Source organism: Osmerus eperlanus, chromosome 24 (genome assembly GCF_963692335.1).
Source record: "Osmerus eperlanus chromosome 24, fOsmEpe2.1, whole genome shotgun sequence".
Lineage (NCBI taxonomy): Eukaryota > Metazoa > Chordata > Actinopteri > Osmeriformes > Osmeridae > Osmerus > Osmerus eperlanus.
In genome coordinates this window covers 1776799-1800798 of record NC_085041.1, presented here as the reverse complement: position 1 = coordinate 1800798, position 24000 = coordinate 1776799, and the positions used below count along the sequence as shown (strand labels likewise).

The 24000-nt window shown below is 48.8% G+C and overlaps 1 protein-coding gene and 1 non-coding gene across 5 annotated transcripts in view; one reads left to right on the top strand and one right to left on the bottom strand.

The window, feature by feature from the left end:
• The window catches only part of cep350 (centrosomal protein 350), a 38125-nt gene extending 28607 nt beyond the window's left edge, over positions 1-9518 (bottom strand). For all 4 annotated transcript variants that reach the window (XM_062450158.1, XM_062450159.1, XM_062450160.1 and 1 more), the window contains exons 1-10: positions 9033-9518; positions 7792-7862; positions 7519-7562; positions 6927-7041; positions 6629-6800; positions 5601-6208; positions 5107-5220; positions 4146-4265; positions 2413-2556; positions 529-1262 (exon numbers count right to left, since the gene is read on the bottom strand). In XM_062450158.1, coding sequence (XP_062306142.1) covers positions 529-1262; positions 2413-2556; positions 4146-4265; positions 5107-5220; positions 5601-6208; positions 6629-6800; positions 6927-7041; positions 7519-7562; positions 7792-7849 — 2109 coding nt within the window. In that variant the 5' untranslated portion in view covers positions 7850-7862; positions 9033-9518. The remainder of the gene's footprint in view (positions 1-528; positions 1263-2412; positions 2557-4145; positions 4266-5106; positions 5221-5600; positions 6209-6628; positions 6801-6926; positions 7042-7518; positions 7563-7791; positions 7863-9032) is intronic.
• An 8314-nt stretch (positions 9519-17832) lies between these two features.
• trnag-ucc (transfer RNA glycine (anticodon UCC)) lies at positions 17833-17904 on the top strand. The gene has a single exon. It is a non-coding gene; the product is annotated as a tRNA-Gly (tRNA).
• The last annotated feature ends 6096 nt before the right edge of the window (positions 17905-24000 follow it).

Genomic DNA, 24000 nt, shown 5'->3' with positions numbered 1-24000 from the left:
GTATGTGTTTGTGTGTGTGAGTGTGTGTATCTATGTGTATGTGTGTATGTGTTTGTGTGTGAGTGTGTGTATCTATGTATGTGTTTGTGTGTGTGTGTATCTATGTATGTGTTTGTGTGAGTGTGTGTATCTATGTATGTGTTTGTGTGTGTGAGTGTGTGTATCTATGTATGTGTTTGTATCTATGTATGTGTTTGTGTGTGTGAGTATCTATGTATGTGTTTGTGTGTGTGAGTGTGTGTATCTATGTGTATCTATGTATGTGTTTGTGTGTGTGAGTGTGTGTATCTTTGTGTATCTATGTATGTGTTTGTGTGTGTGAGTGTGTGTATCTATGTGTATCTATGTATGTGTTTGTGTGAGTGTGTGTATCTATGTGTATCTATGTATGTGTTTGTGTGTGTGAGTGTGTGTATCTATGTATGTGTTTGTGTGTGTGAGTGTGTGTATCTATGTATGTGTTTGTGTGTGTGAGTGTGTGTATCTATGTGTATCTATGTATGCGTGTGTGTGTGTGTCCCAGCCCACCTGCAGTGCAGCAGGGGCCCCAGACAGAGGGGCATGCGGCCCCTCCACCTGCTCCACCTGCTCCAGCAGCAGCTTGGTGTAAGTCTCCTGGAGACGCTTCTGAACCGGAGCATCCGCCGCCGCGGGGGCGTGGCCTGGGCCGGGCCCGCCCCTGGCCACGCCCTCCCGCTGCTTCCTGTACAGCTCCTGCAGCCGCTGGCTCCTCCTCTCCGCCTCCTCCCTCTGGCTCCGCCTCTCGTCCGCTTGCCTCCGCCTCCTCTCCTCCTGTTGCCGGGCGATGTACTGCCGGACTTGGTCGGCGTCGTAGTGGCGTTTCTTCACGGCCGGTTCGGCGGCGGCGGGTTCCGGCCGGTGCCTGACGGGGCTGGCACTGCGAGAGCCGCGGGCTGCCATGCCGTTCCAGACGGAGGTTCTGGACGTCGCACGCGACCCCGACCCGCCTCTCCTCCTCGTGGCGCTGACCTCCTCCGGCCCATAATACTCTGCCGCCTTGCTTTCCAGCTGCAGGTCGTCGAGGATACCGCGGATGTCTGCTGAGAGGAGGCCGCTGGGAGGGGGCGGGGCTTGGTCCCCGGGGGCGGCGGTAGACTGCGGAGGGGGCGTGGCTGAAGGCGGGGGCCGGGCCTGGTTGTGGCTCCGCCCCCGGCTGTGACCACGAGCTCTCTCTGAGCTACCGGGCCGCGAGCGACGGCTCGACTCTGGACGGGGGCCTGAAGAACACCTGTCAGGGGGCGCTAGAGTAGAACACAGAAGAAACATTTACAATTAAATAACATTCTAAACATGATGTTACTGATTTGCTTCGATAGCTATCCACAGATGGTCCCTTGTAGTGTGTGAGAGAGAGAGAGAGAGAGAGAGAGAGAGAGAGAGAGAGAGAGAGAGAGAGAGAGAGAGAGAGAGAGAGAGAACGTGCCCATGTAGCCAGGGCTGTGTGTGTGTGTGTGTGTGTGTGTGTGTGTAGAAATGCTGCAGTGGGTCTACATTGCCAAACCAGCCTGAGGATTGTGCAGTCAGTCAGAAACAGCCTGTCAATCTCAATTCCTTCCAGTCACTGGGATGCAAGCATCAGAGTGAGGTAATGTAGAGATATACTGTCAGTGAGTGTGTCTGTGTGTGAGAGAGACTGTCTGGGTTTAAACACCACAGGGACTAGACACTACTTATTTATATTCCACAGCTAGCTGGGCTGTGAGGTTGGCAGATTGTTACACATCCTTCTGTTGTACAATGTTTTCTCACTTACTGGCTTATTCTACAACTGCCCCTACTCAGACTGTGTTGATGGATTTATCAGACAGGCAAAAGGTGGGAATGTAGCAATGGAGGGAAGGGGTGAGGCAGGGAGGTGGAGGAGAGAGAGGGTGAGGCAGGGAGGTGGAGGAGAGAGAGGGTGAGGCAGGGAGGTGGAGGAGAGAGAGGGTGAGGCAGGGAGGTGGAGGAGAGAGGGTGAGGCAGGGAGGTGGAGGAGAGAGGGTGAGGCAGGGAGGTGGAGGAGAGAGGGTGAGGCAGGGAGGTGGAGGAGAGAGGGTGAGGCAGGGAGGTGGAGGAGAGAAGGTGAGGCAGGGAGGTGGAGGAGAGAGAGAGAGGGTGAGGCAGGGAGGTGGAGGAGAGAGGGTGAGGCAGGGAGGTGGAGGAGAAAGGGTGAAGCAGGGAGGTGGAGGAGAGAGAGGGTGAGGCAGGGAGGTGGAGGAGAGAGAGGGTGAGGCAGGGAGGTGGAGGAGAGAGAGGGTGAGGCAGGGAGGTGGAGGAGAGAGGGTGAGGCAGGGAGGTGGAGGAGAGGGTGAGGCAGGGAGGTGGAGGAGAGAGAGGGTGAGGCAGGGAGGTGGAGGAGAGAGGGTGAGGCAGGGAGGTGGAAGGGTAACAGAGGTCTCCAGACAGCACCTGTCCTGGTCTGTGTGTTGGAGGGCTGGAGAGAGGAGGGCTGAAGAGAGGAGGGCTGGAGAGATGGTTCCCTGGGAACCCTGGGAGGACCCAGTACCATCTTCACCATCTTCTGGCCCTCACGCCACGAAGTGGTGCTGATCACTGGAGAGACACACACACACACACACACTTTAGACAAAGTGCCCAATAAAACGCAGGTAATGATGACCTGAGGAGGGTCCGTGGGTCCCTTCTAGAGAAGCGGGCTGCATACTCTAATGAATCCACTATGAATCTCGTGGGAAATCAAATCTTTGAGATTTTCATTCGTAATTCAATAAAATGTATTTATTGTGACCTGGTAAATTAGGTTAGGGTTGCTAGGGGTGTCGGTGTGGACTGGAATCTGAAACAAGTCTATAAGTGCTATCCATTTCAGCTTTCACAAATCATAATTATGCAAATACAGACTCTGCATCATTTACTGTAAGTATGCTTTCGATCTCCCTGCCCAGCCCACTTATCTGCACCACCAAATGTCATCACCCCAGAGCAGAGCACCGCACTAACCCTGGATCTGAGCTCCCATGCAGCTCTGTGCATCTCACATGTTTCACTGAGGTTTGCTAGGGGAAACTGAACCACTTTTTCTGTGAAACACGAGTCGACTGCTGTTACAGAGCTGATCCAGAGCAGGAGAGAGACCATGCAGGAGAGAGACCATGCAGGAGAGAGACCGTGCAGAAGAGAGACCGTGCAGGAGAGAGACCATGCAGGAGAGAGACCATGCAGGAGAGAGACCGTGCAGAAGAGAGACCGTGCAGGAGAGAGACCATGCAGGAGAGAGACCATGCAGGAGAGAACATGCATGAGAGAGACCATGCAGGAGAGAGACCATGCAGGAGAGAGACCATGCAGGAGAGACCATGCATGAGAGAGACCATGCAGGAGAGAGACCATGCAGGAGAGAGACCATGCAGGAGAGAGACCACAAAGCTGCAGACTCCACTAACCTGCCCTGCAGTTGTGTGTGTGTGTGTGTATGTGTGTGTGTGTGTGTGTGTGCGTGTGTGAGATGGTGGTGAAGGAGCCAGCCAGGCTGAACTTGATCATAGATTTCTGAAAGGCTATTTATAGACAAGCAGCTACCAGCAGAGGCCAGGGTTAGTGGAGGGTATGAAAGAGAAAGAGGGAGAGAGACACAGAGAGTGACAGGGAGAGAGAGAGAGAGGGAGAGAGACAGAGGGAGAGAGAGAGGGAAAGAGAGGGAGACAGAGGGAGAGAGACAGAGAGAGACAGAGAGACCGAGAGAGACAGAGAGGGAGAGAGACACAGAGAGGGAGAGAGAGGGAGAGACAGAGAGAGACAGAGAGGGAGAGAGACAAAGAGAGAGAAAAGGAGAGACAGAAACAGGCTAGAGAGAGATCTGGAGGTAAGAGTAGGCAGGGGGGGGGGTTGGCATGGCATGATAGAGATCTGCCCCCCCCTGGAGGAGCAGGAGGGGGGAGGCTGGGTAGGAGCATGACTGCCATCCACATACCAGAGGTGGAGTGTGTCAGAGCTGCCTGCTCTGTGTCAGCATGTGTGGGACATTCTGGACATTTCTCCAGGGATAAGTATGAGTTTACCCTGCCTGGCAGGACTTGCTGACACACACACACAGGCAGACAGACAGACAGACAGGCAGACAGGCAGACAGACAGGCAGACAGGCAGACAGACAGGCAGGCAGACAGGCAGACAGGCACCCACCTGGCTTGGTTTCCTGGTCAGGAGCCGAGGCAGACTTGTGGACCTTCCTGACGGGCTTGGAGGACTTCCTGTCCCTGGATCTCTCCTTCCGCTGAGTCTGACGCTGGGGCTGAGTGCTCTCTGAAACACACACACAACACACACACCACACCACACACAACACCATACATGAGAGGCAGATTGGGGGGGGTGGGGAGGAGATGATTTATTGCGAGTGGTGCTTTGAAGCAGAGAACTTCCCCACCTGGCCATGAGCCCAGGAAACAACACGCTCAAACAATACGTCTTCTCTTTCTCATGTCTTCTCGTGAAAAAGTTCTAATGAAAAAGGCCTCCTGGAGACCAGCCCCACCAGCATGCTGCGGGCGCTGGTGGCCGGGTGCCTGGAAAAGCCGTCTGCCTGGCTGCAGAGAAGCAGAAACCTCACACGACACCGGAGAAGCTCGCTTTTTTCCGACTTGACACATGAATAGACGATTAACATCTCTATCGTTCTGCGCTCGTTCTCTTCTTGGAAGGAGGAACTTGCTTGGGTTTTGCACCGGTTCTCTCCCCAACAGAGGTTCCACAGAGGATCCCTACTGTAACACAGGGCTGGATCCAGCCCTGGTCCCAGTGGTCCTCTCCAGACCCACCGGAGCGAGCCCAACTCCCTCTCCCTGCCTGCCTGCCATGCCAGAGCCCTGTTTTCCCCACAGGGACGTCACATCCAGTCCTGTTCTCTCGGCAGAGGAGGGCAGGCCACTGTCATTACTGCTGCTCTTCCCTCCTGCTGTACATCCTCTGGGAGACTGCTGGAAGCCACTGACTGAGAGGACCTCTAACTCTACAGACTCACTGCTGCAACCCTGTCATTACACACCGGTTACCTACAAGGGATGTGTGTGTGTGTGTGCATGCCTGTTTGTCTTGGTGTCTGTGCCCTTGTAAGAGAGCCTGTGTGTGTGTGTGTGTGTGCTACCTGTGAACTGTCGAGTCAGGTCTCTGTAGATCTCTCTGCTGAGGTTGTGGAAGTCATCCTCCCCCCACACTTTGCCGTCAGGCATCCTGATCTTGGTCTCACTGCTGTTGAAACCTGAACAGGAACCCACAGCAGCTGTTAATGAACAGAGAACCAGCACATGGAGCTCTGCCCATAATCACAATGTCATTAGTGTAAGAAACAGGATTACAGTTAAAGATCCTGGTTTACACTGCACACACGAGTGATGGTTATGGGTTTGTTACTGTTGGTGCCAACTGACTTCACATCAGTGTATGTTTCACCAGAACACCCATCCTCAAACTCAAAATGGCCGAGTTTGACAGAGTAACAGAGACACAGAGAGAGAGACAGAGAGAGACAGAGAGAGAGACACAGAGAGAGACAGAGAGAGAGACACAGAGAGAGACACACAGAGAGAGAGAGAGAGAGAGAGAGAGAGAGAGAGAGAGAGAGAGAGAGAGAGAGACTACCTCTGTATATGGGTGCTGGGGGTGCAGCCACCACCTTGCGGACGGTAGCCGTGGCGGTGCTGGAGGAGGTCCCTGTGGTTCCTGCCAGGCCCACGGGCCTCTCCAGGTACCCCAGCAGCCTCTCCCTCTCCGCGGCCTCCTCCAGGTTCTCCCTCTGCCTGCGGATACGCTCCTTCAGCTTCTCCAGCTTGTCGTCGGGCTGGCGCCGCCGCAGGTTCTCCAGCCGCTGGGAGGCCGAGCCGGGGCTGGTGGAGTCCGAGGTGTCGGCCTGGCCCGCGGGTCCCGGGCCCGAGGTTGGGCCTGGACTCCCCAGGTTGTGGTTCTGAGCTGTGGGCCTCCCCTCCTCCGCGCCCCCCCGGGCGGTGTGTGCGGGCGTGCGCAGGGCGTCCAGGGCGGGCCGGTCGTTGAGGTAGCGGACCACAGTGCTGTCCAGGGCTGAGGAGCGGGTGCTGTCCAGATCGTGGTCGGTCTGGCGGTCGCGGGTATCGCTCTGGTAGACCAGCTGGCTGAGGGGGTCTGGGGGGGGCCGCGGGGGGGCGGAGGACACCCCCCCCTGCAGGCTGTGAGCCTCCGACAGAGAGGGGGCTTGGGAAGGGGGCGTGGCCTCCCTGCAAAGACAAAATGGTGGAGGATTAGGTCGTTCAAACACAAACAGAACAAAGAAGATGCACTCAAAACATGAACTCAATCTTTCAGGGTCTATTCTTAGCCATACTAATCTTCTGCTGGATCTAATCAGCCCCTAAGGTTAAAGACTCAGATGAACATGACTGGATCCCGTCAGGAGCGGGACCAGTTTTGCTCACGGTCTGCAGGAACCGTAGCAGAAAACAAACCAATAATCTATTGTTAAGCCGAGCCAGGCATGTAAGCTATGTAAGTGGCAGGGTGTCAGGAACATAGGTCATGTGACAAAAATAATGTGCACAAGGCATTTCTGTATTCCAAAGAAACGTGTGTGTGTGCACATGAGAGCGTGTGTGTGTGTATGAGTGTGTGTGTGTAAGCATGTACGTGTGTGTGTGTACCTGTAGGACGCCAGCGGCTCCTTGAAGTCCACACAGGTGTTCCTGCAGACGTTGCTGTCCTGTGTTGTGTTCCTCAGCGGGGAGCGGGAGCTCTTGTCAGGGCTGCCCTGACTCCGCCTCCTCCACCTGGAGGCCCCGCCCACCTGGGTGAGGTCATCGGCTCGTCTCCCGTCTGACTCAGGAAAGAGGAGTTTCAGGCTTAGGTGTCTTTCCACTCCCTCCTTATCCTGTCTGCTGTCCTGTTTGGTGTGTGTGTGAGTACACATGGGTGTGTGTGTGTGTGTTTACTGTTCCACACCTCTGCAGCTGACTTTCCGAGTGGCACCCCTGGCGCTTCTCTTGGTATCCATGACGACGTCCAGATGAACCCCTGACCCCGGTGCGGCCTCCAGGCGGTTCTCGATGTGCCGCAACTGAGAGACACGAGGAAGAGAGGGGGGGGGGGGGCGGAGTCAGCAGGCATGTCACACTCACGTCCAGGCTGTGCAAAACACACTTACAGACTGCTCAGCAGACCACTTCCTTGGACAGTTTGTAAGACTGCGTCGTAGGTCTTCCAAGATCAGAAAAAGGAGAGATGTTGAACCCAGAACGAAACGAGACATAACAGCGGATAGTAGAACGCTTTTTTTATCCCATAAATCACATGGGAACCTGTTGAGCATTCGGCTCATAATCTACGCTGTTTTCACAGATCAGACACTAACCTGCCTGTAAATTAAATGCATTTTGGGAAGTAGTTATCTAGTCAAATAGTTATGCACACAAGCATTGTGTGTGATCGGAATAAAGTATGTGTGTGTCTGCGTGTGTGTGTGTGAGAGCGACAGACAGAGAGAGAGCGAGACAGCGATATCGAAAGAGAGAGAGAGAAAGAGAGCTTCACTTACTGCAGCTTTGGTCTGGTTCAGGCCTCTCCATGCAGTGGACATTTCTGTGAGGAGAGAGAGAAGGATTTTAGAGATCCACCACGTTCCAGAACCAACTGACACTACTTCTTCAAAGTTCAAGAAAAAATGTAAGTTGTCAGTCCGTTGATGTATTGTCAATTGAGTACCACTACCTCCTGTATGAAATAAATACCATCAATTAGGATGTAAAAAAAAAAAAAAAAAAAATTACAAGACTTCTGAATAAGAGATCTGCAGTAAACTGGGTCTGACCTCTGCTGTTGTCATGCTGCTGTTGAACCGGGGCATTACTCCCCCTACTGCTCCTCATCACTCCTTCTCACCTGCAGTCCACACAAACAGGCCAACATTACACAAGCACAACAGAGAGAACAGTCATTCAACTACAGGCGAGCCCAGTTATACTGAAACCGAAGGCTACAAACTTGATAAGGCAGAGTATAGGGGCTGCGGGAAGGGTTAGGGGAACACCTTGGCAGCTGGCCTGCCGGTTTCACTTGCGCTTAAAACTGGCTCTACCGCTCGCGTCTTTCCGTATGACGAAACAGGAATGACAGCCAAAAAGAACACAGGCTGTGTCCGCTTATGGAAACAATAGTCTAGAAATGTAAGCATGTCATGCTACTCTTTCGCGTACAGTGAACAATTAGTTTTCACATATTTCCTACTATATTCTACTCCTTAGCCTAACATACAAGAACGAGCAAGCGAAGCCTGTTTGCTAGTAAGCATCTCATGTTTTATACCTATACAAGCATACCGCACAGTTTATTCCCTCATAGTCATATGACACGTCCTTGGGGCGTTCACGTCAATCACACTTAGCGTTTGCGAGAAGTAATCTCCAGCTAACATCTCCAAACTGGTCATCTCCAAACCAAGTTGACAGCTAGTTAAGAAGCCTAGGTAGATTGCCAAGCTACTGACATCAGAAAGATCACTATTTCGAAGAATTTCTATGCAGAAGAAACTTAACGTTTAAACACTTATCAGTAAATAACCAGTTACACTACGCTATCAAACCATTAAACAAACTCATTTCAAATAGACCAAACTTTGTCTTGATATCTACCGTAGCTACTGTACTGGACTAAGAGACGTTCTTCACATTCAGTAGAGTCGGGCCCGCTGCCTTCTAACACTAGATAGCCAATGTAGTTGACAGTTACCGCAGCTAGCGTAACTTTGCTAATCTAGCTAGCTAGCTAGCAAGTACAAATAGCAATCTAGCTAGTAGTATGACTTTGTACTACTTCATAACTGGACAACTTATGTCTGTTTTTCCTGGTTGATATCAGAATCGTTAACCTACATAAACAAAAGTATTCTGTCCTGCAAACCAATTTCAAACAAACAGGATTGCTTGATAAACCGGTGTCCTTCCAGAAAGTATTCGGATCCCGGAAAAGGCCTAGCTATAGCTACAGTACAGTAGTACTTCGGCTAGTAAACGGTTTCGCTAGCCAGCTAAATTAGCCAGCTAGCTAACTTACCGGGACGAGTGTTCTCCTTATTGTATGCGATATTTAAACCAAACCCGCATTATTAAGGCAGTATACCAGTAGACTAAGGATCTGATTTCAGCAAGTTTCCATTGTCATAATAATTTCATAATGAAGAGAATAATCCAACTTTTCCACACTGTCTCTTCGGCCAACGCACAGCGCTAGCCCCGGTACACTGCTGTCAGTGTCAGAATATTTGTGAGCTAACTTTAACCTGCTAGCTACTAGCTAGCAAGCCAAGTTACTTCATATGGCTACTTCTGATACATTTTACGGTAGCTAGTTAGCTAGCAACAAATAAAACAAACCCGGTCGCGATATTTGCCGCGGTTTGTCTCCTGACGCTATACTGTATAGCAACAACGCCTCAACTCCAGCTATTTGATTTAGGATAGCTTCCCCGCCTTTCAGTTAGTAATTCCCGGGGTTGGTAGCTCTAAGTGTTGCTAGCCTGCCGTTCAGCTGACTGTCCACCATCACAAAAAAAGTGTCCCAGTATCGTTTTCCAGCCTGAGAATCTCATTGGTTGCCTAAGCTCAGGACGCCCCACGGAGTCCGATCAGTCTCCAAGGGGTAAGAAACAGATGATCGCGCATTACCATTACAGACGAGGAACCCAGGTGCGTATATTTGGTCTACAGTAACTCATCAATGAACGGTCAGAATAAATAGAGTCTATGAACCCATTACCCATTGTTAAACGCTCAGACAACAGTGGAATGCATACAAAAAGAGCAGTTTCACAAAACAGCCACAAGAGGGCAGCACGTTAAACTGTAGCACTACTTCAGTTTTGCACTTCACCGCATCAACCTTTACTAACAGGGATTGTCCATTAGGTTAGGTGGGGTTTAAAATGTGTGTCTTTTGACTGGGCAAATTGCATAGATTCATATACACACATTCTTTCCATCTCACATCATGTAGCCATCAGTTTGGGTAATACCTAAAGGTCGTCTATGGAGGCTGCAAAACAATTACCCACTCACTTAACATACATCTGAATTATTAGTATTTTCTTCTTTGATCTGATTTGTGAACATTAGATTTATGACTGTTTCATTTAGCTTTTTGCCAGACGTGACAAAGTCTCGCTAGACCGGCATGTTATTTATAATAATTTCATGATTCATCATTTCATTGTGCTCTTTAATGGCAACTATGGCAACAAATGAAGTACACGGCATAGTCTACTGAGAATAGAACAGACATTAGAGTGAGAGAGAGAGAGAGAGAGAGAGAGAGCGAGAGAGAGAGAGAGAGAGAGAGAGAGAGAGAGAGAGAGCAGAAGGAGAGAGAGAGAGAGAGAGAGAGAGAGAGAGCAGAAGGAGAGAGAGAGAGGGAGAGATGCCCACAGTTACAGAAATTCTCAGTCTCCCCCAAGCCCTCGTGAAGAAGCAACCTGTGTGTATGACTGTGAAACTCAGAGACAGTTTCCCCAACGTCGCGAGCTCTCCGTCGTCACCTCCCCACCCTCTCACTAGCCGCAGGAAAACTGTTCGGTGAATTTATCATTTTTCGAGGACTAGCGGGCGAAAATGGAAAACAAAACATTACTTTCAGGTAAATATGCGTGTAATACTTTTCTGTTGAAACCGTGTTAAGTGATGCGGAAACGAAGCTAAGAATGTATCACTTACCACTATTTTATGTTATTTTATGTCACTTCTAAAATATGAACATAATAATGGTTTTCACTTCTGAGAAGTTGCCTCATCAGATTGTCTTACACGCTCTTATTAGCGTAATGACAGCGCAAATTCGGTTTGTGGAATAGTCGTTTGACATTGGCATTTTGATTGCGTTCGGGTGGTGAAACTGTCGAAATTAGGTTGTCTCCAAACGGGAGCACAGTATGCCTCTTAACGGTTAACGTATGGCATAGTTAGCGAGCTATCATTACGCACAAGTGGCGCGCTCCAGAATGACGGGGCCCTATTTCAATCGGCCCAAGCACGCTCTCATCCTCATTCTGTGAATTGTCTAAGAGGCGTAAGGAACAATCAGTGGGCAAATGGGCATAGGCCAGGAAACGTTCACTTGAATTCCACCACAGATAGAAGATAACGTGTCTTTGCGTTTTCATACTTTGCATGTGGATGTTTAAAATAGTTTACGGCCACCTTTGACGAAACTTACTGTAGTTATGATTGACCTTTGTTTCACAAACACTGTTTGCAGAGATGGACTTAGACTCAGTGCTGCTCTCACTCAATCAGATGCTGTTCTTGCTTGAAACGTTTTTCTTTTTGTGTTATCGACCCAAATAGCACCATCTGTGTGTGTGTGTATTTAATTCACCGATATTGCGTTCGTGTGGTAAATAAACTAAAACAAAGGTGGAGACACAGATGGGGGTTGGAACTATAAAAGAAAGTAACGAAGTGGAAGTCAAATCATTTGAACGAGGAGCTTGGAAACTGCATATTGAAATTCAGCCACGTTTCTGTCAAGGGGGTACACACACGGCAGGGGTACTGGCACAAGCTACATACCGACAATCACAGCGGCTTCTGAACGCTCGAGCCTGAGAGAAGGGATGAGTGTGCCACACAGAAGAGATTCCCATTAGAATATTTCATTTGCAGAAACACAAACCGTGTCCGCAAAGTTTCATTACGTGAGAGTGCATCAACTCTGTCTCCCTGTGGTGCAAACGAGCCATGTCTTAACGACCAAGGCCCAGACAGACAGAAGGTATAATGATAGAGGCTGAGGAAGAGAGATCTCCTGGCTGCAAAGGCAAAATGAAGAGAGAAGCCGCAGTGAGTTCACCATAGGCAGACAGCCACGCAGAAATCAATGACTTAATTGAAGACCGGCACATGAAGTACATGGCCTTTAATGCCACAGGGTTGGAGGAGTCTGTTTGGATGGTTATTGACAAAAAAGGTATTGGGGTTTATGGAGGGTATATCCAGCACCACTCCAAAGCTACACCATTAGACCAAGAGGGCATTGTTGTGGTTCTAGGACCTCAATAGGGGGTTCCCAGTCTCAGGGGAATGTCCCACACTGCTGTCCCAAACCACCTCAACTACACATCGCATTTGCATATTGATGAAGAGCCTTACACCCCCACCTGCCACCTACGGTCTTCTTCGGGCAACCGTCTGGTGGTCCCGCCTCAAGAGCGCCCGCTGCCAACCCAAGCTCTTCTCCTGTCTGGCCCCCTAGTGGTGGAATCACCTCCCCACCTCCATCAGAACCCAAGGTCTTCTCCTGTCTGGCCCCCTAGTGGTGGAATCACCTCCCCACCTCCATCAGAACCCAAGGTCTTCTCCTGTCTGGCCCCCTAGTGGTGGAATCACCTCCCCACCTCCATCAGAGATACTGATTATCTCTCCACCTTCAAGAAAATGCTAAAGACACACTCGTTCAGGGAGTACAACGGTACTTAAGTTTATTTCCTCCAGGAACACAATGACACTTATTGAGGGACTTGCTTAGTTGTATCTGATTTAACTACTTGTACTCGCTGTGAATTATATTATTGTTACTTGCTTTCCTCCAGGTACACTCTAGCACTTTCGAGGATCATGTCGTTTAATTGTAATGTGTTTAACTACATGCTCTTCTGGTTCTACCCATTGGCAGTTATTTGCTTTTCACAATGTATGCTTCATGTTTTGGCTACCTAAAATGTTTTTGGGGCTATCTCGTTGTTTATGATCATTGACCTATGCACTTTTTGTAAAGCTCTCTCTTGTAAGTCGCTTTGGATAAAAGCATCTGCTAAATGAATAAATGTAAATGTAATAAAGAGGAGACATTAATCTATTTAATTACATTGACACGTCTGAGTTATAGAAAACTGTATGCAAACTCTGTCGGAATTCTCAATAGACACACACTCACTGCAGAACTAATTTGGAGAAATATAAAGCTTTAAAGTTAGAGCTGTGACTGAGATTAGTATTGTGGTTACGGTGTTTTTTACGATGATCCTTCTGTCCAGTTAGTGTCTGAAATTGGAGGATTATATTACTTGTCGTCTCAGAGCGCAAATTAGAATTTCCAAAGGTGCAAATTAGCTTTTCAAAATCAACCAGTCTAACCTCCAATACGCACACAGGCACACACACAGGCACACACACACACACATCATTCATGTAGTCTTACCCAGTGGCAGCTGGCCTGTGTGGCAATGAATGCCCAAGACTTACCTGTCTCCCCTGATTAATGCTGCCTTCGGCTCATTGTGACCCACCTTTTGCACCACGACGGTGGGTCACAATGACCCGGAGGCAGCACCAGGGTTAAATGAGTTCTTGAATAAACAATCACCATTTCTTTCCACCAGGTTTGAGATTTTACTTCTCACTCAGTTCATGCAGTGCTTGAATCTCTGTGTGTGTGTGTGTGTGTGTGTGTGTGTCTGGTTCTTGGCAGAGTAGTTTCCATGAAAAAATATCCCTTTGGACAAGTGGACATTAAATATGTATTCCATTATTTCCTGCTACTGCAATATCTACAGTATTAATTGGTCTGGCTGCTGGAATGAATTCCACCTGGCAAACTGAGAAAAAAGGCAAGCAAAAGCCAATATTGGATATTACAGTCAGACTCATTGTCGAAACTATTAGGACAAAATTATTTCAGTGTGTGTGTTAAGCTTCGTGTTGTTTAATACAAAATAAGAAAATATTGAGGCATTTGTCTCAGCATTTGGCATGGATAAAAAGCTGAAAGAAATGATTTGCAATGGGACGTGTGTGTGTTTCTTGAGTCTTTATTTGTTCATGCAGGTGCGCGTGTGTCAGTGTTTGTGTACAAGTGTGTATGCGTGCATGTATGTGTGTGTGTACATCTGTGTGTGTCGATGTGTGTGTGTTCTGCTCAGCCACCTCCTATGGCTCAGTTAACCGTTGTGGCATTTAAAGCGTCCTGTCATTCATATGACTCGTGACATGTGTATTTACCTTTCGGGTCAAACACCCTGCCGTGGAGATAATGTCTGCACCGCCTGCAGTGCACATGTACTCGTCAGACTGCACAGCTTCAGAAAGCAGAGTGTGTGTTGGTGTGTTCGTACATGTAGGTGTGTGTGCAGGTTTAAGTGTACAGTGTGTGGATGTTGGGGTGGGGAGAGGGGTGTGTGCGTTATTATTGCGTGTATCAGTGTGTGTGCACAACGACAATCTCTGACGACTGTGAAGGCTGTGTTAGTCAGTCTGCCAGCTGGACAAGGTAATGTGGTTTGTCACGCTGTGGAAAAAAAAGGGAGAAGAAATGAACAGCAGAAAACGGCAGGTGAGCGAGGCAAGATGGGCTTTATGTTAGGTTTAGTTTTCATCCATCAGAAGCCTGAACTGCACAGTCACACGGTTGCACAGTCACTCAGCCACACAGCCACACAGTCACACAGTCACACAGCCACACAGCCACACAGTCACACAGCCACACAGTCACACAGCCACAGTCACACAGTCACACAGCCGCACAGTCACACAGCCACTCAGCCACACAGTCACACAGCCACTCAGCCACTCAGTCACACAGTCACTCAGTCACACAGCCACACAGTCACACAGCCACAGTCACACAGTCACTCAGCCACACAGTCACTCAGTCACACAGTCACACAGTCACTCAGCCACACAGTCACTCAGCCACTCAGTCACTCAGTCACACAGCCACACAGTCACACAGCCACAGTCACACAGTCACACAGTCACACAGTCACTCAGCCACACAGTCACTCAGTCACACAGCCACACAGTCACACAGTCACACAGTCACTCAGCCACACAGTCACTCAGCCACTCAGTCACTCAGCCACACAGTCACACAGCCACAGTCACACAGTCACACAGTCACTCAGCCACACAGTCACTCAGCCACTCAGCCACACAGTCACACAGTCACACAGTCACACAGTCACACAGCCACACAGCCGCACAGTCACAGTCACACAGTCACTCAGCCACTCAGTCACTCAGCCACACAGTCACTCAGCCACTCAGGCACACAGTCACTCAGCCGCACAGTCACACAGCCACACAGCCGCACAGCCACACAGTCACACAGCCACACAGTCACACAGTCACTCAGTCACACAGCCACACAGTCACACAGCCACAGCCACACAGTCACACAGTCACTCAGTCACTCAGCCACACAGCCACACAGTCAAAGTCGTCTGACGATGGAAATATCAATCGCTTCACGCAACTTCCCGTCGTTCGAGTTGTGAGTGTTGACTTGTTTGTGAAGTCAAGATAGAAATAGTCTTCTTACTCTCATTCATGCCTTTTTGAAGAGCATGCACAATGAAGTAATGGTGCTTTTATGCCAATGAGGGTAAAAGCCACTCAGTCCAGCTAGCTGCTTGTGGACTGTATGTCATCATATTAGCATGGAGACATTTTTCTGTGCATTTGAATAGACAGCAGTAGTAAATGTGAGATATGGAATTTGGCAGCTTAATTTCCTGTAAAGCAACTGGTGACTGTGCTGCATTAAAGAGAATGAGGCTCTGTCTGCTTCTCACAGAAATATAATTTATTCCTGTGGTTTGTTTGTTCTTCCAGTTGCCTGGGTTATGTGATAGCAATTTACTGACAGGGGCTGGTTACAGAAATTGGGACTAGGAGGAGAACATGTAAGAAACGTAGAGGGCTGCCATGGAGGAAATACAGAACATGAAGGGGAGAAGATGGTGGGAGAGGAGAGGAAAGGTGATGAAGACCAGAGCAGAGATTAGAGGAGAAGAGAGGAGAGAGGAGAAGAGTAAAGAGAGAAGAGGAGAAGAGAGGAGGAGAGTAAAGAGAGGAGATTAGAGGAGAGGAGAAGAGAGGAGGAGAGTAAAGAGAGATTAGAGGAGAGCAGAGAAGAGAGGGTAGGAGAGTAGAGAGTGGAGATTATAGGAGACAGGAGAAGGGATGAGATGAGGAGAGTAGAGAGTAGATTAAAGGAGAGAGGAGAGGAGAAGGGAGGAGAAGAGAGAAGGAGAGTAGAGAGAGATTACAGGAGAGATAAGAAAAGATAAGAGAGGAGAGGAGAAGAGTGGAGATTAGAGAGCAAGGCATGCTGTGTAATAGGGGGTTTGTGGGCAGCAGGTGGTTGAGGAGGAGTTCACTCGCCTGACAAGTCCTCTTCATCACTCCTGATCATCATGTGTGTGTGTGTGCATCTGTGTGTGTATGCACCAGTTGGGGAGTCAGGTGGCTGAGCGGTGAGGGAATCGGGCTAGTAATCCGAAGGTTGCCAGTTCGATTCCCGGTCATGCAAACTGACGTTGTGTCCTTGGGCAAGGCACTTCGCCCTACTTGCCTCGGGGGAATGTCCCTGTACTTACTGTAAGTCGCTCTGGATAAGAGCGTCTGCTAAATGACTAAATCTAATGCACGTGTGTGTTTATATGTATCTATGCATTACTCCAGTACAGCTGGAGGCTGGATCCTTCTGCACAATCCCCAGATCACATCCGGCATGGATAATCAACACTCACTTTGAGAGTCTTCAATCGGTTGTGGAGCCTGTGTATGTGTGTGTGATAATGATAATGGTCATAGAGAGGTAATGAAAGGTGGTCATTTCACAGCTGTTAGGCTTTGATCTCGTTAACCACAGAAAACCCCAGCCTCTCTCTCTCACTATGTCTCTCTCTCACTATGTCTCTCTCTCACTATGTCTCTCTCTCACTATGTCTCTCTGTCTCTCTTTGATTATTGCAACCTCCCACCCTTTCTAACGGGAGGTAACTTTTAAAAAGTTACATATTTTAGATAAAACTATACTAAATCTATTGATTTCTCACCAACAATTGTCTGCGGTAACTCAACAGCCCTGTCTGTGATAGAACTACGGTACATCCGGACGACAGCGTCCATCCTCCATCCTCCTCCGGCTGCATGGACTTCAATACAAAACCTAGCGAATCACCCCGTCCATAGACATGCATGGTATTTAATACTACTTCCGGAAGATATCCTTCCACCAATCAAAGCTTTTGCATTATGAACCGACATGCTGTTCAGCCAATCTAGAGAGCATTATTGGGGGAAGATTTGTGACGTTTGTTGTCGGTGAGTGGTGAGCATTAACTGTTAAAACAATCAGGTGAGCATAGCTGCCCATTCGGGCCCAAAGCGTAGCGTTGGCAGGAATCGAACCCGGGAATCGAATCCTGCAAACACTAAATGTAGTGTATAACGATAACTATATTTGTGTCCACACCAATCACGACAATTAGCTTCTTGCAATGTTGTCTTCCATTTCAAATGCGCAATAAATTCGGTTGGATTCTGATTCAAAAGTTTGGCGTGAGATTCCCATAACTGTCAGTGTTTGGGTAAAAATTCCGACAGACCGGAACACTGACTATAATTTTTAGGGTGCCTGCCCGTCGTCCATTAATTGGCTTGAGCACACCCAAATAATAACGAGTAGCAAAAAGTGACTTGTGTGCACAACGTCAGCACACGTTTTTAAAGACACAGTTCTAGTAAGACAGACAGTGATATCAGCGAGCCCTCAGCATTAGTACCGTAGCTAGCTAAAAGTCTAGGAAAGTTGAGTCTCCAGGGCTGGCAACTTTTCAAAAAACCTTGGAGTGAGATTTGGTGGGGCCAACCAAAATGTTGCTGCGTACAAAGCAACCCCTCCCCCATCTCCCTATCGCAGATACATCTAGGGTCCTAGAACTGCGGTCCTAAAACTGCGGTCCTGAAACTGCAGCTCTCCGGCTCTACAGGCACATAATATCGAACGTTTTAGGGTTTTTTAGCTAAAGAATGGCGGGCTCAATCAGTGGGCAAATTCTACCCATGACAACTTTCGGCAAGCGTTGGTGGTATAGTGGTGAGCATAGCTGCCTTCCAAGCAGTTGACCCGGGTTCGATTCCCGGCCAACGCAAACGTTTTTATAAAAATATATAATACAGTTAAATAATTTGCTAGACATGTTCATTCGGAAATTAGCTAGCTATTTTAAGATTGCAGAGACTTGTACTGTAGTTCTCCCCAAAAAATCTGATCTGAGACGCTTCTCGCAATCGCATAAGAAAAAGGCGCAACAGCGCCCCCCAAATCCCCATAGTGGCCACACATGGTAGTATTCGATATGGTTAAGAATAGCCACAGAGAATGAATGGGAAAAGTTAAGACTTTTCATAGCAGACTGCTGCGCGAAACGTGGGTTCGATTCCCCGCCAACGCAATCCTCCTTTTGCCTTACATTATTTTGTTGAAACAATATAATACATTTTTATTTAAGGAATACCTTGCTTCCATGAAGTACAACACAAGATGTTCACCACTGTATTGGGAAGGACACTAAATTAAACATTTAAGCTAACTTGTCATCAGTTGTCTTTGCAATAACAGACTTTTCCTTTTCTCGTGAGACTGAGTGATGGTTGAGCATTTTAGTCATAGTATAAAATTCAAATAAGTATTTCGTGTTACAGTAGACTAAGGAAGTATATAAATGATTTTCTTGGTTTTAGAAATGTGTATTTGTGTTCAGTTACTGGATTAAATTAGCGTTGCCATCGTTGGTAGCAGCTAGTAGCTAGCAGCGTGAGAACAAGCACTTTCCACATATTTCACAATTTTAAAGAGAATTCCAAACCAATAATTCGGTTGTGTTTACATATCAATATTAAGTATTCAATGCCTTTTAACATTCAAAAGTGGCTGATTTGCTTCCATAATAAAGAGTTACCCGTATCTTGTTTTTCCTCCTTTTAAACACAGGATTTTGTAAGAGTATAATATTTGCTGCTTAGAGCTATGGAAGATGCGGAGTCTTCAGATTATGTTTTTACAATAGTTTGCATAGTCGGCTTTTTGCTACAGACAACACGCTGTAGTTTGTTTCTCCTGTCCTCCCCAATTTTTTGAGTCACCAACCGCCACTGCTGTGTAGTATGTATAGAAGTGCTGGATGAAACTAGGCATCATACACCGTGAGTGAGAAACAAACTGCTGACAGATGAGACTGGACTGCAGTTGACAACTGTGATATCTGTAACCGTAACAGCTAAGAACACACCCTTAAACTCTGTTCTCCATATGACTTCACAGAGCTCGTTTTTTTCTCAGCAAGCTGCGCTCAGTCTCTGCGAATTGTAGAGTAATCTGCAAATGGATTCATTAGGCTGTAGATCAATGGCTTTCTAAGCCACTCACACAAGCCCCCTGCCAGAACCCTCAATGGACCATTGTGAACAAGATCATATTTATTTCACTTTGCTACTCCATATCCGTGCTTATTCCGCCCGGCGACAGAGCAGCCAGGCTTTGATTGGAGCCCTTCCAGGGAGACTTGGCATTGGCACCTGGACGTTCTCTGACTCTGTTGGACAGCCACGGTCATTGCTATGCAGCTGTTTACCTTTACCTTCCCTCCTTCCATCTCTTTCCTCTCTCTTTACCCTCCCTCGCTAGTTAGTAACCGGCTTCATCGGCTGACCTACCATTCCCTCCTAGAGGATGGGAGAGAGAGAGAGATACATTTACATTTAGTCATTTAGCAGACGCTCTTATCCAGAGCGACTTACAGTAAGTACAGGGACATTCCCCCGAGGCAAGTAGGGTGAAGTGCCTTGCCCAAGGACACAACATCAGTTGGCATGACCGCGAATTGAACTGGCAACCTTCGGATTACTAGCCCGATTCCCTCACCGCTCAGCCATCTGACTCCCTGATAGATCTGATAGATAGAAGATGGGAGAGGGAGAGAGAGATAGAAGATGGGAGAGGGAGAGAGATAGATAGAAGATGGGAGAGGGAAAGAGGGAGAGATAGATGATAGGAAAGAGATGGAGAGAGATAGAAAATGGGAGAGAGAGGGAGATAAAGAGGAAAGGTTTGAGAAAGTAAATTATGTAGAGAAAAAGGAAAACAGAAAGTGGAAAAACAGACACAGAAAGAAAGGGAGAAGGTGAGAGAGAGAGTGATAGATATATTCAACTGAAGCGTGATGACTACAAAATAGGTGCACATGCTGAGATTCAATTGCCGGCAGAAAACATGGATGTCAACGTGACTTCTCTGGAAAATGAAGGTTTCAAACAAAGACGGTGGTGCTGTGGTAGTCTGGAGATCTAGGCCACGGTGAATATCCAGCAGGACGAAGACTGAGAGCAGCCTTTCTAACCAACACCAACTCCAGCTGGCCCACATTCTCTTGGCCTAATGGGCTGCATCTGTTTATCTGCTATCTACTATCTTGGCCTGCGTGACAGATCACAGGACTGACCAGAAGCAGGATTGATGAGATACCTGGAATCGCTTGGTGTTTTTTGGTTTTCATATTTGTAATTCATGTCTTGTCCGATTAGGCTCCATGAGCCAGATGGTGGAGGATATTTTAACGTGGTTATACTAACATGGTTCAAACTGCTCGAGATGTGGTGTTGACTCCCTCCCACCGTCTCCTTGGTGTGGCTCGTGTTACCAGTACTGTAAATCTGTTTAGATCAGAGCGGTTCCCCTTCACCAATTTTAGGTGGATTGCTTTCTGGTGTTCCTGGTTAGAATGATAATGAGCATTCTCCTCCTTGTGTTCTCATGTGTAATTATCTCTCTCTCTGTCCCTCCCCCTCTCCTTCCACCCCCCCCCCCTCTCTCTCTCTCTCTCTCTGTCTCTCTCTCTCAACCCCCATCTCTTTTACTCATCCCTCTCTCCATTCTCTCTTTCCCTCTCTTCCTGCAGCACCATGCTGAGAGTCCTGGTGCCGCCATGTTGGAATTGGGCTCCTGTTCGGTCAGCAGTCACACCCTGGCGGGGCTCAACGCCCTGGGGCTCCCCGGGCCGGGCCCGGGCCTGGTCTGGGGCTCGGAGGGGCCGTGTGCGGGAGCTACGTTCTCGGCCCTCGCCCCCCGGGAGACCCAGAGGGCTGGCAGCAGCACCGCTGTGCGGACGAAGGCCTTCCAGGGGGGGGCAGATCTCGCTCCCTCCTGGAGCCCCAGGGCCTGAAGGACGGCCTGCTGTCCCCCACCGCCAGCTACCTCCCCCAGCTCTCCCCCCACCTCCAGCCCCGCACCCCCCTCCTGGCCCGCGCCGGCCTCTCCCTGGACGTGGGCTCCTCCTTTGAGGGGGGGGGCGGAGCAGAGGGGGACCTTTCAGTCAGCCCCAACGTCATCAAGCGTCGGAGGGGAGGCCTGATCGAGCAGAGGGACATCGTGAAAGCGCACCAGGCCCACAAGATCCAGAGCACCCCTCAGGCAAGACGCAAGGAGTGGGAGTGAGTATGACCTTACACGAAAGCCAATCACGAGTGCGGCCCGCTATACGACAGCCAATCGCGCGTCCGAACCATGCCTTTTCCTGTGTCTCTGACACAGGCAGGCTGTCGATCTGGCGTCTTATGACTTGCAACAGCTAATTGGGAACCCAAACTCCAAACTATCTGGTCACTGTTCCTTTTTATCGCCAGTCAAAGAGAACTGAGGTTGTTGTGATCTACTGAGAGTGGGACAGGCACACAGATCTGGAGACAGGCATGTGTTGACATTCGCAGAGATGAAACAGCGCTGGCTAATAGACGTGCTTGATAGATGATCAAATGTTTAAAAAAAATGCTGCTTTGAAGCCTGTATCGCCAGGATTAGGGCGGTTGGTTTCGCTTCTCAGTGTTGTCTCGTCTGATGCGACTACTAAGGTGTTTGTGCCTCTGATACTGCTGTGAAGTAAAGAGAGAGAACAGAGAGAGAGAGAGAGAGAGAGAGAGGGGGGGAGATGACTATCTTAAGAAGAAGATAAATGGTTCACAGCTAGCAAGGAGTGTTAACAGTCAAGTTATTACAGAAAAAGCACTACACTGCTAGATAAGTGCTCTTTGTATGAAAAACATCATTAGTTTCAATAGGGCGAGAGAGTGGTATACAGTCCAGGTGTCTATAAATGGTGTTTATTGGAAACCCTTTTAGCAGGAACATTTTTTCATCAGGTGTTTCTAATCAATTAGACAGACAAAGGCAATTCGAAGCAGTGTGTGTTCGTGCATAATGCATGTGACTTTGCACGTGTGTGTGTGTCTTTGTATGTGTGTGTAAGTGTAGTCACATGTTGGTGTGTGTGTGCCTGGGACTGTCTTCTAGGATTGACAGGCCTGATTATCTGTGTGTGTGTGTTTGCTGGGGCCTCACCCCAGGCCTCTAGCCTGGCACCATGCCTGCCTCACCCCTGGGCACCGGACGCCACACGCCTGCCTCCCTCTCTCAGCCTGGGTGGGGGGACGGAGGAGGGGGTGAGGGAGTTGAGGAGAGGAGGAGGAAGGGCTTCTCTCTGCATGGCTGGTTTTCTGATGGCATGTGACAGAAAAAGATGTGGTTAATTAGTTCATCAACGGGCCTGTAGAGACGAGTTTCACAGACAGGTCCCCCCCTCCCCTCCTCTCTTCCTTTCCCATCCCATCTCCTCTCCTCTCACCCCCCGCCCCATCCTTCTCTACTCTCTCCAGCTGCACTCAACCCCCTCTGCCCCCTCCTCTCCCACAGTCAGCTTGTGTTACCACGGTGACCCTCCACCTCTCAACACCAGTTAGCATGCTAACGTGCTCGCTAATAGAGGCTGCCTGCAGGGCCAGCCAGAAGCAAGACGCCCTCACAGACAAATTCACCAGCAGGTGCAAGTTGCCCCACTGACAGGAAACTTGAGGAGAGACGACACAAGACCGACAGGCTTTTTTAGACGACGTTGTGAACTTTATCGTTATCCTTGCCGTAACCGATTGTACAGCAAGTAAGGCTTCTGATTGGCTCGTTGTGTAGGCGTATTTGGAAGGTTAGAGGTCAGGGGTCAGGGGGAGGAGGCATGGTGAAGAGCTTCCTGTGGGAGGAGCCTGATATGTGTAATGTAGATGCGTAGAGGCAGCTGATAATGACAGTAATCTGTACTGATCTGGTGGCATATTCTCAACCTCTGAGAGCTGGCGACACAGGAGAGAGAGAGAGAGAGAGAGAGAGAGAGGGGGGGGGGAGAGGGAGAGAGAGAGAGGGGGGAGAGAGAGAGGGGGGATAGAGAGAGAGAGAGAGAGAGCGAGAGAGCAAGTGCGAGAGAGAAAGAGAGAGAGAAAGAGAAAGAGAAAAAGAGTGAGAAAGAGAGAGAGAGAGCATCAAAAAGAGGGCTTTTGAAATGTTTACTGGATTTGGCCTGGGCTGTAATATATGTGTGTGTGTGTGTGTGTGAGAGTGTGTGTGTGTGTGTGAGTGTGTGTGTGTGTGTGAGTGAGTGTGTGCACCTTCATGGGTGTATGGTTGTGCTTGCCCACTTACTGTACTGTATATTTGGAGCCTAGGTGTGTGAGTGTGTTTGTAAAGCACAGGCAGCTGCAGAACACATTGACCATCAATCTTAACCTTGATGGATCATTCCAATCCTGAGCCCAGGGCCCTCAAAGAGAGAGGGGGGGAGGAGGGAGAGGGGGAGGGAGAGAGAGGGAGGGAGAAGGAGAGGGTATGAGATGTAGGGGTCTGGGCAGGCTTCAGTAAATCACGCCACCCCACCCTCACCCTCCCCACCAAATGGGTTATATATGGAGCTTTATAAAGCCATCCTGCCCATTCCCATCCAACCAACACTCTCACACTCTCACACACACTCTCTCACACACACACACACACACACACACACACACACACACACACACACACACACACACACACACACACACACACACACACACACACACACACTCTCACACACACACACACTATTCTACTCACACTCAAGTTGTCATACTGTGGGAGTTATTAACACTGTCGCTGATTTGCATATTGTCTTTATTTATGTGCTGAGAGATAGGGGGGTTGAGGCAGTGAAGGATACTGCCAAACCAAATGACTGAAACAACATCGATCATTGTCAACGCAGAAATAGCATTCTATGAAGAGGACAAATATTCCATACAATGGCTTAACCTTTTGCTTACATTTGTTTTCGATGTAAAGACAGTTATTCAAGATCTGGACTTGCAGTGCATCATAATATATGTAAAACATA